Raw genomic sequence first — 18,473 nt, forward strand, 5'->3', positions numbered from 1 at the left:
TAGTAATATGGATAATTTCAAAAACCTCCCTTTAGTTTTCTCAAAATATTACTCGGTTTCCCTGAAGTTTTTAAAATCTCACTCACCTCTTCTGGATTGGTATTTCTTGCAATATTTTAACCCTTTTAGAGGAAAAACAAGAAAGATAAAACTTTTGTTCCAATACTACCCTTATATTATCCTACTTATGAAATTTATAACAACAATAAAAAATAAAATAAGGTTAAATTTTTCGAAGGTGTCAATTTCTTTACGTAAACTATTTATTTAGTTGTATTGGAACAAAAGCAAAATTTACACTTTGAAAAATTTACGAGTATAAAGAGATTATTTTAGTTTTCAATACAATTTAAACTACGCCATGAATTAAAACATATTTCTCTAAAAAATATCTTGACTTCCTTAATTGTATTTAATTCTGCACAAATTTTTTTAAGATATTAATTATCACCAAAATCCCCCTAAGTGGTTGATCTTGATTAGATTTAATTTATCTATGTTCTTACCTATTCTACCATGACCCTAACGTAAAGAAATATGGACCATTATTAGCTAGCAATTTATTTTTTTAATTTACATTTTTTTGTTTTTAAATTTTATTTTGTTTTGACTTTTAGTTAAATAGTTATTAAGAGCAAGGATAATGTTATCAATTTGTAACATTTGAAATGAATATTTAGTCTTGTGAAGTTGACAAAGGAGGTAAGTAAGATTTTAAAAACTTCAAGAAAGCTGAGTAATATTATGATAAACCTCAAGGGAGGTTTCTGAAATTATCCCTTGTTAATAAGAAAAAGTGTGCTTTGATGATGTATGAAGCTTACGTCGGACCACGATGGATTATCCAATCAAGAATGCACCTCAGAGTCATCAGTTTTATATTGCCACGTTTCGATTTTTAATTGGCCTGCCAAATTTAAGCTCTTTTCTTCGTTGGAGTTTCTCTCATTTCGTTTAACTTTCACATTTTTTTTCAGTTTTTTTTTAAATGAATTTTGCTTGTTCCGAGATGACATTTTATTATTTGAACCCTTTTAATTTGAAAAATGGCTGTGTACTATCAAAAGGAATTGTATCAAATATCAAAGTCACCGTGCTAAAGTGTAGTTTCCTTGTGAAATTAAGCAAATAGGATGGTCTCAAAAAACATAATATGCAGGTTTTGACAGTAAACTAGACCGTATTAAATATTTTTCAATCAATTAGTGCATTGAAAGATTAACCAATTTACTTGATACTCAAATCGAAATCGAATTGATAAAAACTTATTCGAATTTAGGTAATCAACTTATCAAACCAAACTTAAACAGTGTTTTATATTCGATGATAACTTTCAACATCGATACAAAATTCGTTCAATTTCGATTTGGCAAATAGACAATACAAATTTGGGCAAAATTTCAAGATTATTAAAATAATCAAATAAGCTTGAACACTAAAATATTTGACTTGATTAGATTCGTTTATTTCTCTGTCGATGCAAGTATGCTTTTTTTACAATAATTAGTGTAAGGTTTTGCTTCTTTTTTTTTTGGTTCTTGAATCGAAATTGGGTTAATAAAAATTCATTTAAGCTGGATTTACTAATAATCATAGTAGGTATGAACAATATTTAACCCTTGTCACTTACAATAACAAAGAAATGTCTAACCCTTGTTAACTTTTTAAAAACTCAGCTTGATAAACAAAAAAAAAAAAACTTGGAATTAATATATACAACATTCAAGTTACTTCACCTCAACTCATGATTAGAGCTTCAACAAAAACTCACTCAAATTAGCTCAATGAATAAACAAGTTAAAATTTTAATCCGCAATTCCATGCTACATGAAAATAATCTAACAAATAACGTTGAATTTATCCATGGTAGGTTGTTTTCTTCCAAGAGTTGCGAAGATCAGAACAATAAAATTAAGAGTAGAAAGGAACTTCTTTACGTCTATTATTTCTAAATAGTAATTGGCTTTTACTTTGTGCACAAGATAAGAAGGGCATTATTACGTTAAATTTTAGACTTGTACAAAAGTACGTGTGCAATTCAAGAATTAGACAGCAATTTAAGATTTTTTTTTTCTTCCCAATAGGCCACAAATCAAGTTTTGGTGTTTGAATTTTAACCCGTGCCTACCATGATAATCCCGAAAAAACCCATATACTACATAAAAAACAAAAAAGAAAAACGCAGAATTTCAAAACTTTATTTACATACCTTTTGCTCCAAAAAAAAAAAAAAGAGACCAGAAAAGTATCAACACTCAGAATCAACACAAGAACAGAATGAAGCATGCACATTGATCAGTACAAGCTGTAAAAATGGATAAAAACCCTTAGATTCAACTATTGAGTGGAGCTGAAGTGGATTCTTTTAATCTACCTATTTACATCGCTGGTCGAAAAGAGATGGTGGCAGCCCTGATAGAAACCAATGGCTGCTTTAACATGGAGAGAATGAAGTTATTAGAATACGAATCAGATTCGGATGGGCCTGTTGACGACACAGCAAAACATGTTATCCACATACGTGCAGCCATGGAGAGTATAATAGCAGCACATTTTGGAACTGAGATAATTGACGAATTGTTTGATAGGTTAATTTGATCAGAAAGCTGCAGTTCATAGAGATCTTGATGCACGTTACAGGAAGGGAATCTTGTTCTTCATTGCTTTGAAGCGCAAATAAATCCATGAAGACAGTTTCCTTATCGAAGCATATATTTGTTGTTCCTTACATGCGTACCGTGTCTGTTTCTTTATATTTAATCAAGAGACAATTAGTATGAACTCAACCTGTTGAAATAATCTGCTATCTTCATGAGCTTTTACTATTGAGTTCTTGTCCTTGACAATTTTGTAAAAGAAAGAAGATTCTAGGATTCAATTTGAAGATAGTGGTGGAGTAACAATGAGATCGCCATTAGCTTCAGTATGGAAGATTCAACAGCTCGCCTTTTATTTTTTTTGAAGAGAGGCTTGCTATTTTAGTTACCTCATTTAGAGAACCTAAAAAATGAGTATGAAGAAACAGGGCAGTATTTATTAGCTTTGGAAACATTTCATCAAACAATTAATTCCTCTATTTACTCTATTAACCAGTTATTAATCCTAGCTATCCATACTATTATAAAAGCGCAGATGGGTTTATACGCTTTTGGATCTAAAAAAAAAAAAAAGGATTGTATTGTTAAGGGTATGTATGCCAGGATATAATGGACGTGTTCTCAGTTGATTACTTTAATTGATTATAGAATTTGATTTTGGATAATCAATTTTTGTTTTTGTGATATTTTCGACTGTTCTTATTATAGATTTTTTTAATGATTAAAAAAACTAAATTATATAATCATTCAAAGAGTAGTTTTTGCTGATTTTAATTATTCTTTATAATCGGTTTCTATAATCAAAATTTGTAAAATCTAAATCAACCGTGAATAAAGCCAATATCTCTTACTCAAACCCAGCTTCCTAATTGCAACCGGTGGTATGTTACTAAATTTATCATTGTAAATAGAGCATCTATCGCTCCATGAATTATGAAATTGACTTCTGCATCATACAGTTGCAACTGCAATTGTGGAAAAATAGTCATGCTCACAAAAGGGATCACAAGACAACTTCTTTGGAACTAAAATTATTGTTGGGAGTTTGGAAACTCTTAAAAACTGGGCACAATGTTGCAGCGAGAGTTATCTAAGAAAGGATTAGAAGGCAACATTTTAATTTAGGGTGAAAAAATGATTCATAACCTCTTTCATTGCCTGTCCTCAAAAGTTTTAATGTTGTATTATGAAGGCTGCATTACAAGTCCATCAATTAAGGGTATGATTGTATAATGAAGATTGTATTACACATCCATCAATTGTTGTTGTGATTACCATTTAATTTGTTAATTATACAAAATTAATGACTTGAATAGTGTAATTGGCATCTTCCTTGCAAGCATTACTTTTTCTATCTTTTTTTTCATGGGATATTGGATACATGCATTTTAAACTTTTTAATGTCACAATTAGGCTCAAATTAATTTCCTTGTTTAGAGATAATTATGAGATCACATAAAGTATGAACAAGATACAATCCAATTACAAGGGCGCTTGAGATGCTCTAATTATGAATAAACACATTAAACATTTTGAAGTCTCAAGTATTTCTTTTGTCAACATAAGTACAAAATGTAGAATTTTATCCCTTACTTACATCTAATTATCTTGAAGATCATAACTTTGTGAACCAGTATGTAGAAGATGAATGTCAACAACACAAGTTATATTTATGAAGATTTCACACACTACACAGGTAAATACATTAGAATATACAAGTAATAGTTGACTATAATGCTATGATGTTTACATCTAACTTCAACTTGGTATAATAATTGGAATTACTTCAACAACATGATTGTATTTTGTTTAACATCATTCAGGGTTCATATTAGATGTGCAACTTCCATCAAGAAATCATGATGTTTATGCTTTTTAAGCGCAAGAATGGTCTATAATGTGTCTCTTGCCATATACATTGAGAATTGTCCCACAATTTGTTTTTCAATTGTAATTTCATGACAAAATTGAAACTAGAGACTAGATAATCTAAAGGAAGTGATACTTGCATTCCTCAGTTAGCCTCCAGCACTCCTGAGGGGCATATTATTTATTGAGTGAATTAAAGTGCTAGAGGGTAAAATGGAAGTGCGAATATTAATTCCCTAATCTACTGTCAATGTTGAAATGAAATCCATAACTGAAGCTAAAAACTAATGGAGAAATACACTCTTCACAACAAAATTAGACGACACAATAACATTAAACATTAATTAAGTCCAAATTTAGCATTTGTTGATTCCATGAATTTTTCTTCTTCCTTTTTTTTTTTAAAAAAAAAAAAAAATAACATTGATTATTGATTTTTTTTTTTCGTTTGTTTGTTTCATGAGTTCAAAAGTATATGTTATAATTAGTGATAACATTCACACACATGTGAAGCACGTACATTTTCCAAGTACACACAAGTAGACTAGCACTAGTGTGATAAAATGGGAGGATCCAATATGCAGTGTTTCATCAAGATGTAACTCCTCTCTTACATTCTAGTTTAAAACTCATTGTATAGGCCTAAAAGGATGCTTTTTCAACTGTATCAGCATATACAGTTAATGGCTTAAGATATTCATTCTAATCTGGAACCAAATGCAGTTAAGTAAAAGAAAATGGCAGCAGCAACAGCAGTAGTGAGAATTGGAAAGAGGGAACAGTGTGCTGCAATGATAACATTGCAAATCTGTCACAAAGATGTTACCTGGGAGAATGATACCTTTATCCAGTTGGACTGCTTGCAATCATGCTTCCAGCCTTCAAATGACGGTTCCAGTTGATTCTGTGATAGAAAACAGATCCTGGAGTAATCGTTTACCATTTCCTCAAACAACAAATACCTTTTGCAGACTAGATCAACTGAGGGTCAAAAGCAAAGAAATTTCAGAGAAGGACATCTAACTCCAGCCATCAGAGAAGCAGAATATGAAACAAGGCAAGTTTCCCAGTTCAAGACTGGGATGTACTTGTCATATTCCCTAAATATATTCACATGACAACAAGGAAGTGCGCGCTCAACAACTTGATTAATTTACAGCAGTAGATATAAATCAGTATTGTAGTAGATACAAATGAAAGCCACACCTAAGTATAGTCTCTAGTACTAGTAGAGCTGCCAAGTCTTCTCATTACCAAAAGCATTAAAGCTAATTCACACTTTCTTGATGCCAAATTATTCATTCAATACAATCTCAGTCTATGATTAAACTGCACCTCCAGTGAAGATGGTTGCTGAGCCCTTCTTGTCCTTGCTTTTTTGATTTGAATCAGCCTATCATAGATACACCATGGGAAACTAATGTAGTGAGCCCGGTTCAGTCCCTCATTGTAGCAACCCCAGTATCTAGGATGATAAGTGACATGATACCATGCTGATGCTTTTGCAAATGCATCATCAGAGTGACCTCCATTCCTGTTGAACCACGTCCTAGCTTCCTTCCTTAAAGACCTCACGGCCATTCCAACAGCTTCTGCATCTTTTCTCCGATCGAAAGACCTTGACATCTTCATGATACCACCACTCAATATTTCCGCTTCAGTTTTGATGCCATAGTAGTCCATCAAATTGCCCAACTTATAATCATACTCACTTTTGTAATCAAAAGCTTCATCAACGTAATCCTCAAACCCATCTACTTCCAAGTCAGTGTCATATGATTTTCTTGCCACTTCCCTTGTAAATGATCTAATAGAACTTGTGTGCGGTGCAATCTCTTTTACCTCTCTGAAAAGCTTTCCAATCACATGCTGTGAATCATATGTAGTCTTGTCAGACTTTTCCATGAAATCAGGGTATTCTTTGACACGTAGATGAGATGGTATCTCAGCAGGAACACCAGTCTTTGGGAAGTCAACTGCAATTGAGAACAGCTGTGCAAGCTCCAGACATGGTTTACTCCTTGCCTTTAATAGTTCCCGATCAGCAAAGACAGTATGGGCATTCGCAATGATTCCCAAACTGTCATTCACGATATAATTAGTAAAATACTCCTCAACTTCCTGCAGCAGAGAAGCAAAAATCATTGTTTATCTAAAACATATGTTGCATAAGAATATTTGCTGCAATGATGCTAAATATGCATGAGAATGCAATGAAGCATCATATTTTTATAAAACAGCACTTTGCCCGTGGTGAACACTGTTCCATGGTTAAGAAGATTGAGGAGAAAACACATAATAGTTCTGCCATTGTACGTACAGATAGTAGATTGAGGAATAATAAAGGTTTTAGCATCCTTCAATGTGGATTAGGAACTTTTCTGCTTGTCCCAATCATTATTTGCTAGAAGAAGTATGCAGAGGATAAAGGACAAAGTCAAACAAGGAACACAGTCCCCTTGCTAAATCATCAAAGGTCATTAATTCCACTGGCAGTTTTATGGGTGCTAAGAAAGGATATTGATAGGCTACAACCATTTTCCATCAAATGGAAAAATAGTATCACTTATTTTTGGTCATGCATAAACATAAAGAATCTCTGTAACCATCTAAGGAGATCAAGCTGAGGAGACTGAGTAGAAACAAATCTAACAGGACAAAATTACATGGCTGCAATTAGTCAAAGGTAGTAGTGTCTACTCGTACACCACATGAGCGTAGACAAGCATTTATTCAGTAACTTGCACTGTCAAACAAATTAGATTTTAGGAAGAACACAGCACAGATTTGCAAATAACTGGGTATGAATAAAGCAAGATGATGAAGGCCAGCATAACTAAAGAAAGTACTGCCATGCTCTGTACTAAAAATTATGTCATATATATAGATGTTATCCATGTTTGTACATTATAAAACAGCACCACTGGGAATTTGCTAGAATGGCAAGACTACACTGCTCTGATAATTAGCCATCACTCATTAGAAAGAGATCAAAGTAAGAGAAAGGAGACAGAAGGTTTGTCTCCTTCTCATTAAGCTGTGGGTTCAATACTTCCACCTTCCCTCCCCAGTAGAAATAGCTACTAAAATTAACAGCTGCTAAAGCATTTTTAATTAAAGTATTAGTACCTCAATTGTAACTTCATGATCCAACTGCACAGTAGGTGCTGGAGTGTAATCCATAGGTTCGTCTTGCCGAGGTGGAATCAGGTCAGGGTCCCAACAAACAAAGTAAATGTCTCCATCCAAATCACTTCCAGAACATTCATTTGTATGAGGCCTGTAATTGACATCAGAATCAGAAAGAAACATTCAGAAACCATGATATCAAGCACACTAGATATATCCTACACAAAAATTCCAATTAGTTGGCCTTCAGAAGCTTAAAACCAGACTGACACATATTTTTCTTTTGGAAGGGTTCTCCGAGTAGTGGGTTAAAGGTCACATAACAAGCAAAGAAGTCCCTTGTTTGTCCACATTGAGCTTTACTAAGCACATTAGATGTCATAGTGAACCCTTAAGTTCAATCATTTGCTTTTATAAAAGATATCCTAATCCATGTTACAGGAGTGGTTTTCAAGAAATATTTTGTCAGCAAAATAAGCCTTAATAATGCCTGTCCTTCAGCTCCCAGATTTCCTGTACTTACAAGCTTTCTAAATGCAGATTATCAGTCTTCTAGTTTTTCTACATACAGCCTTGACAAAGAAGTTTATTAAGCTGTTGTATTCACCTTATTTTAAACAGCATAAACTCACCAACAGAAACCATACTAGCAAACTCTTCCGAACCCTGAACCAACTGAACTAATTCTTCCTCGTGTTCTTAAGAAACTATTTCTTCCTTGTTCTTAAAGGTTCATTTCCTAATCCATTCTAGACCCTGTTTTGTATTTTTACCCAATAATTTTCCTAAACAGCTACAAATAGCTCCTATATCAAAATCATCTTGCATCCATTCTTTTCTGTCCCAAGAATCATCATTAAACAGCTATTTAAGATTAACAAGAAGTAAGACCCAAGAGATGCACAAATATATCAGGCAAAAAGTAATAATACTACTGATTCCTTTATTTTTTTGATAGCAAAATTTGAAAAGAGAACCTCAATAGTGAAGCCAGATTTTTTTCCAGCCCTGAAACTGAGATCTTAATGCTCATTTGTTTAGTAATCCTTTCTTTTTTTAACTGTAATTAATAGATTGGGACCGTGCTAAAAATCTTAACAGGAAAGTCCACGAGTCTAGGATGCACAAATAAACAGCTCAAGATCCAGTCCAAGCACAACATTTTAAGAAGTTTTGTATCTCTTAAGGCCCTAACCCAAGAAGTCATTCAACTTCACTTGCAACAAGCCAAGTGATGCAGCACGAAATCTCTTAGGCCTCTCTTGAATGTAGAAGATTGTAATGATGGAATAGACACCTTAGGTCAGGACACTAGACATGCAACAATTAAATGAATCAAATAATCCCTGACTGCTTTTAAGATAAGTCTACCAATTAGCCAAGAAAAGCTATCTACATGCCCATATTTTACTTTGGTTCTGAGATGAATGAACCCTTTTACCATAAAATTGATAAGCAAACAATGTAATGGTGCGAATGGAACACAAATAAATATTCATTTGTTAAGGTTTTTCATTACAAATGCTCTCTTAGGGATGTATATATATAACTGCACAAAACAGTAAGGAAAAGGTGCGAAGTGAATTTTCTAAGAGTCACTTCTAAAAAGCTGTTGGCATCACATGTGAGGCTGGACTGCATGAACAATCTAATGAAGGCTCCACAGACCTACAGAAAATATCATAAAGAAAAATCTATTCCTTTGACAGAAATGATTTATTCATGGAATTTGAGACATTCCCCTGTTCAAATCAAGATGTTGTAAAAGAACTAAGATAAGATTCAAATACCAATGCAAAACAACCAATGGTTTCTAATTGAACTCAAAACCAAGAAACAGGAAATGGTTGGTTGAAGAAACCAAATCAAGTTATCCTGCTCCGGTAAAATTACCACTATACTTATCAAGGGAAAAAAAAAAAAAAACTGTATGTGTTGCTGTTTTCCAAGTATTCACTTAATATCTAAAGAAGACTTTGTTTAGTAGTATAAATAGCCACATCTCAACATATAAGATGCTAGTCCGCCATTAAACAATGTACACAATTTAAAAGAAGATATGACCATAATATGAAGGCCATAATGTCAGATGTGAAAGATAATTCAGGATCACGTGCGAGTTACAAGCTTTAACAAAATCACATTGTTTATGCATTCAAAAGTTTCTAAGGAATGTAGTCATGCGACCAAATCACACCCAAGAACAGCTATCTTCTATTTGCTTTTTGTGCGGAAAATGTAAATTGCTCTTTCGTACCTGTAACTAGGCAAAGCAAGAGAAGAATCTCTTTTTACTTTTTGTTGGGGTTAAAATCTTTGAAAATCACAAGAGCCAACCTATTTGACTTAAATGGTATTAAAGAACAGTAGAAGAATACCAATTAACAGTTATCACAGAAACAAAAGATACTAATGGATCTTAGCCAACCTACATATTTCCTATTCATCCTCAAGTAGCTACTTTCAATTCCAGAAACTTAAACATTCTCTCAATGAGTTACACATAAACCATAAAAAAGATCTCGATATAATATTTACCTCTTTCCTTTCTGGGGGAAAACAACACAGTCCACCATATGATGTAATGCTGGCAGATCTACAGCTTTTAGAATACGAATGTCACCAGGGTGCAAGCATGGATTTTTTGCAACAACCACCGTCCCCTTAAGAATATTCTTGTGCTCATAGTACGAGATAGAATCATCATAAAACTGCCTACGCCCAGCACTAGAGAACTGAACAAACACCTGGCCATATTCCAAGGTTCTGGTTTCATCCAGACATCCTATCATTGATCTTCCATCTGGTATAAATATCCTTGTTTTAGTCCGCAAGTCCAGCAACTTCGATGCCCGGAAAGTTTGCAGCATCATTGAAAGAAATGGTTCAGAATCAGGCTTATAGCCACATTTCAGCATCTCCTTGAGAACATTTGTATTCTCTCCAGGAGCCATTAATTCTAAAGCTTCATGAGCCCTCAATGGGTCAGTTAGAATAGTGTCCAACTGGGCAACTGCTTCTCTTTGCTTCTTTTCGAAGACAACATCCTTGACCCCTAGGGTAGACAAAAGAGTGATTAATTGGCGATTGAGGAAACAAGGCTGATACTTACTCCATGCTAAAACATCCAACTTGGTGTTATCGGATTCATATTTCATCATGCTCTCTCTCAGCGACAACTTCTTCGATGAAGTGGGATCAACAGCCACAACACCTTTAAAACCACCATACCGAATTTGAAAAGCAGATGGAGTAAAACTCAGGCCACATTTCGTGGCAACTTGCCTTGCAAATTGAGCAGACATTTTCCCAATACCATCAGAAAAGACATACTTGGTTGTGCCGAAGTAACCACCTCTTACTTCTATGTCAGAAATCATTTCAATCTCATGCCTACCAACATTTAAAGTTTCTGTGGAAGAACTGAAAGACTGACCAAGCCTGGCAGCATATTTCGCCACGTTTCTTATCCTACTAAAATCACCCATCCATGTTCTTATATCAGCAGCAGTAAGCCCAGGCCTTGAAGCAAACATCCACACTGAATTATCCCTTAATTGACTTGAAGAAAAGGCAAGAAATTCAAACTTCTTATCCCCAATAACTATGCCATTTTTCAGTGTTGACAGTATCCTCTCATAAATTTCAGTCCTTCCATTCTCATTTGCAGCTATACGAGGTGACAAGTCTGTCGAAAACATCTTGTTCCACTCTTCGTCAATAAAGGAAACACGAAGAAAATTATCAATGTCCTCTGAAAAGTGGCGCAATACACGATTAGATACATTGACCTCTGGACCACAGAAATACACTTTACAAGGTGTAACTTGCACCCTGCGGACATATACGAGCCCATCTTCCAAAGTAAGTGTGGGTGATTTAGGAAGTCGTTGAAGCTTGTCATACTTAGCGTACTGCTCCTTGAGCCACTGCACAGGCTCATAGCAGCAATCTTTCAACACGTATAGATCCTCTAGGGCATGTTCTATGTATCTGATCTCTATTCTTCGTGGATCAACCAACCTAAAGAAATTAGCATCTAGTGATGGCCCTGGAAGGCATCCAGTCTGTACTAAACAACAGACCTTGAACAAGATTTCATATGGCAAATATAGTCCTTGGGGAGGTTGCAGAATAGGAGCTAAAACCAAATTGTATGAATAGGGGGAACCAGTTTCTAGGAAAAATTGGCTGTCACTTTCTTTGAACCAAGCAAAATAATCACCCAAATTTGGCAGTTGAATGCCACGAGGAAGCTCCAAACATATACCAGACGATTGCCCGATACAGGATGAAGTGAAATCTGTCGTCCTGACCCACTGGTCATCTGGAGTTTCCTTAAAGTAACTAAAAGTGGATTCTTCAAGTTTTTTGAAAACCCGAGGAGCACCAAATAACTAAGCCATAAGTGTATATGTCAATATTCAAACTCATAAATAATAATTCCACATCAGAAAGGGAACAGAAATTCATTTGTAAAACAAAACAAAGAGAGGAAAAATGCATGCTGGTTATGTACCAAATAACTTTCATAGTTTGGATGGGTTTCAAAGTTCAAATCATGGTTAATACTGGGAGCAATAAGGGATGATCCAAAAGGCCTTCAAAAGAAGTACTGAAGACATAACAATAAGTTCATGTGACAGTGAGTAGGAAAAGAAAACTAGCTCAGAGTCAAGCACAGAGTACCAAAATAAATAAAAAAAAAACAAGAAAAGAATGATATGGTGCATGTATGTTGGTAAGACAGTTTAAAAACAGCAGTTAAATCAAATTCAAATTTACAATGCTGGATGCATTTCCACGCAATGGCTATTTTAAGAATAATGATCATGCATTTCATTTTTACATCTTCATTACTTTAGAAGCCCCATCATTGACCTATATTTTCCAAGCGACATTATACTTTATATGAATTGCAATTAGCAACCTAAAGACGACAATGTTCCTGGCTTAAATGGACAGGTGATAGATGCCTGCTTTGTTGCTCAAACAAAGTAAAAACAGAATCCAGTTATTGATAAATACAATGACAAAGCAAGTGAAAAAGATTTCAAAGTTGCTTCAGATTCTGACAAGCATTTTTATTTAATTAGCGAGTGATCAGAGGAAAGAACCATTGTACCATACTGGAAAAATGTAGTGAAATAGTGGTTTTAGCAACAAAGCATGTTTCAAAATTTCTAACATGTCTTGTGTGAAAAAGAATTAGAAAATCCTGCATCCTACTTAAAATAAATAGCTATGGCAAAGACTACCGCTAACCCAGGGGTATAGTCTCACCTGTAAGTAAATTCCTTACATTTGCAACGTTTAACACATTATGGATTTCATATGCTGAGTACAACTGTCCTGCAGTTCCATAATTTCTCACCCCCTAATATGATAAACTATATGGCCTCTTTTACCACGAGATCATCCAGATCGATGGATCAACGTTCTTCGCCTAACACTGATGAATGGATCAATGGATGAACTGATGGGTCAAATTTAAAACAATACAAATTTGACAGGTGAGATTGACAACAAAAGGAAACTGGAACAGATTACAGCCCGGTGTTTAGAAATTAAATGCAAGGCCAGCTAGCTTTGATGTCATACATTAAAGCCAAACTACCATATTGAGGCAGAAGGAGAATGTGCTAGATTTGTGCAGCGAAACATAGACCAAAAATTAAGAAATCAAAAGTGATCAAAGATGTATAACCGACAGAAAACATCATATCTTTCATTTGAACAAACAAACCTGTATGACGAGAAACTTCGGTGCTTGACTACGTCGATGTAGTACAATCTGCCATATGTTTTCATTGGATAATTCAAGCTTGTAGTCAAGAGAGAGAAACCGCAAAATAAAGTACATTTTCTTCATTCCAATCCCAAACCTGATGGAGACATTTGGAACATTCCGTAGCACTGAAAACCTATTCTTTGACAACTGACATCCAAAGTGTAAAACTATTTTCTCCATGTTATGCTCGAAAGATCTAGCTCTCGGAACCAAATCAATGTCCATTTCCCAAGCCCTCAGATATGAAGAACCATAATTAAGGCGTTTCTTTGCCAAGGCCATAATGTATTCAGCACTTCTATCATTTGTGAATTGAACTTTAGCATATGCTCTATTTCCTCCTTTGGACTGCTTAACCTCTAAAGCATATACTGTTCCCTGACCTGTAAAGCATTCCAAAAACTTGGTGACTGTTTCTGCAGGCACAACAGAAGGGAAACCAAACACCTGAATTGTCTTTCCCATGCAGATGAACTTCAGCACTAATTCAGTTAACAGAATTTTTATCAGAATGCCACAGCTATATTCTCCTGTAAATATAAGAAATCAAAAGAGTCAGACAACTAGTCACGGGTTAATAAGATTGCTATTTTACAGCCTCACACGTACATATACTGATATATGTTCCATTGAAAGAAATGCAGCCAGAGAATATGTAACTGCACAAGAAGGATAAGAGATATGCAGATCCAGAATCCATTTTGACATTACCATGTCAATTTTTGTCAATTTGAGAAGCTAAGGCAGTTCATTTTGGCAATATGCAGGCGTCTATTTTAATGTTTTTTCCTTTTACCATTGATCATCCAATTTGCTTCGTATCATGTTTGGATACCCAAGGATCCAATCAACTAAGAGATCATTCCAGCGTAATAGACCTAACAGAACCTCAAACTTTTTAAGATAATGCTTCCTGCTTCTTCCCCTCCAAGTCTAAAAGCCAACAAAAGAAAGCCTGCAATAGAAGCATAAACCAAGGAAGAAAAGAGACCTTTTGACCCATCACCATGCAGATGCAGCAAATTTGCAAATCCACTACACATTAGAACTGTGAACGAGATAAAAATTCACAGATCATGCCATCATACTACATGTAATTAAGGATTTTCCAGTTAAGACTCAAGACAGGGATCAATACTAATCCAATATGATGAACAATAAATTTCATTTTTTTTTACAAACAAAATATCTAAAATGGCAGAGGAATGATAAAATAGTAACAGCAGGATTAGATAACAGGTCTTGTTTGCTTTCTTCATTTTTGCCAGATTCTGAGCTACACATACAAATGACAAAACCACTTAAAAGATCCATCTTTTCAGATATTGCCACTCCGATTAAATGATTACAACATTTCAGACAAACTGCCAAAAGGGATTTCAGACCAAAAAACAAAAGAAAGACAGAAGGAAAGACAAGAATCCCAGAAAAACACTCATAACAATATTTCCAAGTTATGCGTTGAAAATCAAACCAAAAGAATTCCAGCAAAGGATGGTAAAGTTTACAGTTACCACCAAATGTTATCAAATATGGCAAGTAAAATACATCCCTGACAAGAAATAGTTAGAAATCAAAGTCAAATACTTTACTTCTCCCACAAGAGCGCTCTCTCAATTTAATAGCAAACTAATACGAAATCTAATATTTCAAGAAGGGATCTAATGTCGACTGAAAACAAAAAAGACTAAAATGCAACGCCTCTGATTGTATAATGCCCACCTCAGAGCGTTCTGATTTCTCTTTCCTTCACTTGTCTTGTAGCTACAAAATAATTCTACAGCCAGCAAACAAGATAAAAAAGGGAAAAAAAAATTTCCGAGAATTCAAGTGAAACTACTAATCCCCATCAACCAAAACACTAGAAAGATTCCATCTTTTTAAGATATCACCACTTAAATAACACCATATCCCACCAACTGGGATAAAAGACTTTCAGGGGGAAAATAACATCCCATAAAAACACTGATCATTTCCAAATAATGCATTAAACATCAAACAGAAACGATCCACAAAAAGAAACACCTCAAAATATAGACTCAGAATAAGGGGGAAAAAAAGCCTTGATCAAAGTAAACCCAAGAGGGTTACTTTCTATCTGTAATTCTGCATACAAAAGGGAAAGAGAAGGAGAAACTCACAAATCCAGGAGAAGTGATCACACAAATTTGCACACACTGGTTGAAGGCTTGAAAGAAACTGATGGTTGCATTTGATGAAAGCTCTCTGTGTAGTGTTTACACTATATAGACTGCTAATATGCAAGTGAGTGTTCTGTGTGAAAGAAAGACTTCACGAGCACGGTGGAGTCAATCCCAAGTCAACCTTTTTCCACAAACAGGATAAAGAAAATTCACTTTCTGCAATGTTTCGATCAGCACCCTACTATGAAGGCACAACACACTCTACACTAGCGTTCCTGTTGTTTGTCTTGTGGTAGTATTAAGGAAGTTGAGTGGAGTAAGCAAAGAATCTTCTGTACGAGACTACGAGGTACTTTCCACCCCTGTCTGTCCCACCAGTTATTATATCACCGTATCTCCTTGATGAATATTCCGTTTTAATTTTAAAAGTACTTGTAAACTCTACAAAATTAGTGAGGTGCAGTGCGAATTTAAAAGAAGATTTGAACTTGTCAAATGCACAGAAGTTATAAATTTTAAAACTAATTTACTAAATTTACAATAAATTGAATAAAAGTATATAATAAAAGATCATTTGAAATCCTTGTAAAAGATGTGATTTTAACGAGGTGCAGTAAAAATATGTAATTATTAATGTTTAAAATGTGTAAGCTATTTTCACACTAATTAATCTTTGTAGAGTTGGAAGCAATTAATTTGAAAAAAATATTAATTTCCTGTAAAAGGATAAGATATACACAATATACATTTGCAGTGGTCAAGTTGATTGTTTTTTGTATAATTCAAAAGCATTATATTCTTACTTAAACTCTTTATGATAAGATAATTAGTAAAGCTCTTTATTTATATAACTGGGTTGAGGTAAAAAATTTACTCCTTTAATTTTATCTTTTTTTATCTTTATAAAGTAGTCACGTATTGATGCTTATCCGTTTGTTATATTATTTACTAATTTATAAGGCATAAAACCCCCATGAACTATTACATTAGTTGCACTTTATACCCTAAAGTGTTTTAATAGGTACTTTACATCTTTAGTCAACTATAGAATGATATGAAAATTAATTTCACCTAAGTAATTAATGAAATGACAAATTTATCCTACATTAAAAACTTAAATGACAAAAGTAACATTTTGCTGGGAAAGATTACTACTTTAAATAGACTATTTCCACATTTTCATCAAAAGAATTAATTGTAAACACATAAAAAATGCTTGTTCATTTTGAATGAAATTTGAGACTATTGGGGTCAAAATGGGAGCAACATATGGAAATATTGAGAGACCACAGTTGCAATTTTTTAATCTCATAATTTCATCTAATCTGCAAAATTTCATTAAAATATTTACAAGAATAAAATTGGAGTAGAATCCAAAAATTTTCGTATGAATTTAGCACAATAATTGCAATAAAATTTCAATGCCGAAATGAAATTAAAACCCACATATTAGTAAACAAAATATTGGACTAAGAAATTTCAATAAAAAAACCTAAATTATTTACTTTTCCTTGATAATAATCTTTTCTAACCTAAGCTAACTTGAAATATGTAGTAAAATAGGATTGCTAAGATTCTCGAATTGAATTTATTCCCTATCTTCTTTGTTTGCCTACTTCTTTTGTTTTAATTGTCATTCAAAGTGCTCATATATTTTATTGTTACATGTTTTCAATTAGAATTTTATTATGAAGTGAAAATTAATCCATTTAAAGGGACAATTTTTCTACGAAAAAGTTATTTTTGTCACTTACAAGCTTTTGGTAGAGGATAAATTGGTCATTTCATCAATGACTTTGATGGAGTTAATTTTCTTATTATTTTCAGATGTAAAGTGCCTATTAAAATAGTTTAGATGCAAAATGCAACTAATGCAATAATTCGAGGAGATTTTCTGTATTTAACCCTAATTTATAATGTCTTATGTACAAAAACATATTGCAGATGACAATATGTGTTATTTGTCATTGCAGCTAAAGGAAACATATTATTGATGTTAAAAATTTTACCTCAGGTAAAATAATTGTCCCTTATCCCCCGAGTAGCTTATCTTTTCTCAGTATACGTGACAGAAGCGCAAGACTCACAACAGTGGATGCTTGGGAAAAAAGGGACAATTGTTTGGACCTTACCTTATAGATTTAAGAAAAGGATAAAGATGAAAAAGACTGAAATGTTACATATGGTCCCATCCTGTACTTTCAGTTAGTCAAATTAGAATATACTTTTAAGAAAGCAAAAGTAGTTTCTTTACCTTTTTCCATACAAGTATTATTATTAAACTACTACTTTGTTTCTAAAAAAATTTGAGAAAAAGCCAAAAAAAAAAAAGTGCACTTTGATGATGTATGAAGGATACATCGGATCACCATAGATTGTCCAATCACGAATGCCCGTCAGAGTCATGCCTGACGACCTTTTATATTTTTGTCACGTTTCAGTTGTTAATTGGCCTGGGAAATTTAAAAGGACATTTAAGTTACGCTTGATTGAAAGATTTGATAAAATATTTAAAATATTCCCACATCCCTCTAATTACTTAAAATTTTTATAAGGTATTTAAATTTGTAAATCATTAATTATTTTAGCATTTACAATATATTTAGATAATTCGCAAATTACAAATTCAAAAACTTAGTAAGTAATTCAGACAATTAAAGCGCCTTGAGAGGGTTTCAAATTTTTCATCAAATTTCTTAGTTCAAATGAAGCCTTTTGACTATACTATTAATACTATGAATAATCGTTCGAGCTTCTTTCATTTTATTTAACTTTCATAGTCGTTTCAGTTTCTCTTTGAATTTGGCATGTTCCCAGATGACGTTTTTGAATTTTGTGGTCTTTTAATTTAACAAATTGCTGGGTATTTTCAAAAGGAGTAGTATCAAATATCAAAGCCACCATGTTAAAGTGTAGTTTCTTTATGAAGTTGAGGAAATGTAG

At 33.7% G+C, this 18,473-nt stretch overlaps 1 protein-coding gene across 2 annotated transcripts; it reads right to left on the reverse strand.

Moving 5' to 3' along the window:
• Window positions 1-5,498: 5,498 nt before the first annotated feature.
• Window positions 5,499-15,631, reverse strand: LOC113751517 (probable RNA-dependent RNA polymerase 1). 2 transcript variants are annotated; one of them, XM_027295554.1, is made up of 6 exons: window positions 15,528-15,610; window positions 14,098-14,341; window positions 13,342-13,916; window positions 10,134-11,992; window positions 7,596-7,746; window positions 5,499-6,587 (listed from the first exon to the last, which is right to left on the reverse strand). In XM_027295554.1, the coding sequence occupies exons 3-6, from the start codon at window positions 13,849-13,851 to the stop codon at window positions 5,769-5,771; spliced, it is 3,339 nt and encodes a 1,112-aa protein (XP_027151355.1). In that variant the 5' UTR covers window positions 13,852-13,916; window positions 14,098-14,341; window positions 15,528-15,610; the 3' UTR covers window positions 5,499-5,768. The 2 variants fall into 2 exon arrangements, with proteins under 2 accessions (XP_027151355.1, XP_027151354.1); XM_027295553.1 differs by lacking the exon at window positions 14,098-14,341 and having other exon boundaries at window positions 15,528-15,631.
• Between the last annotated feature and the right edge of the window lie 2,842 nt (window positions 15,632-18,473).

Source organism: Coffea eugenioides, chromosome 11 (genome assembly GCF_003713205.1).
Source record: "Coffea eugenioides isolate CCC68of chromosome 11, Ceug_1.0, whole genome shotgun sequence".
NCBI lineage: Eukaryota > Viridiplantae > Streptophyta > Magnoliopsida > Gentianales > Rubiaceae > Coffea > Coffea eugenioides.

What these genes read in the sequence shown, in the direction of transcription:
- LOC113751517 (XM_027295553.1), bottom strand. Translation starts at nt 13,851, where the DNA reads ATGGGAAAGACAATTCAGGTGTTTGGTTTCCCTTCTGTTGTGCCTGCA. An exon ending in TTCCCCCAGAAAGGAAAGAG is followed by an intron (nt 7,747 to 10,133) that starts GTAAATATTATA and finishes TGTCAATTACAG; the next exon opens with GCCTCATACAAATGAATGTT. An exon ending in ATCATGAAGTTACAATTGAG is followed by an intron (nt 6,588 to 7,595) that starts GTACTAATACTT and finishes TCTCTGCTGCAG; the next exon opens with GAAGTTGAGGAGTATTTTAC.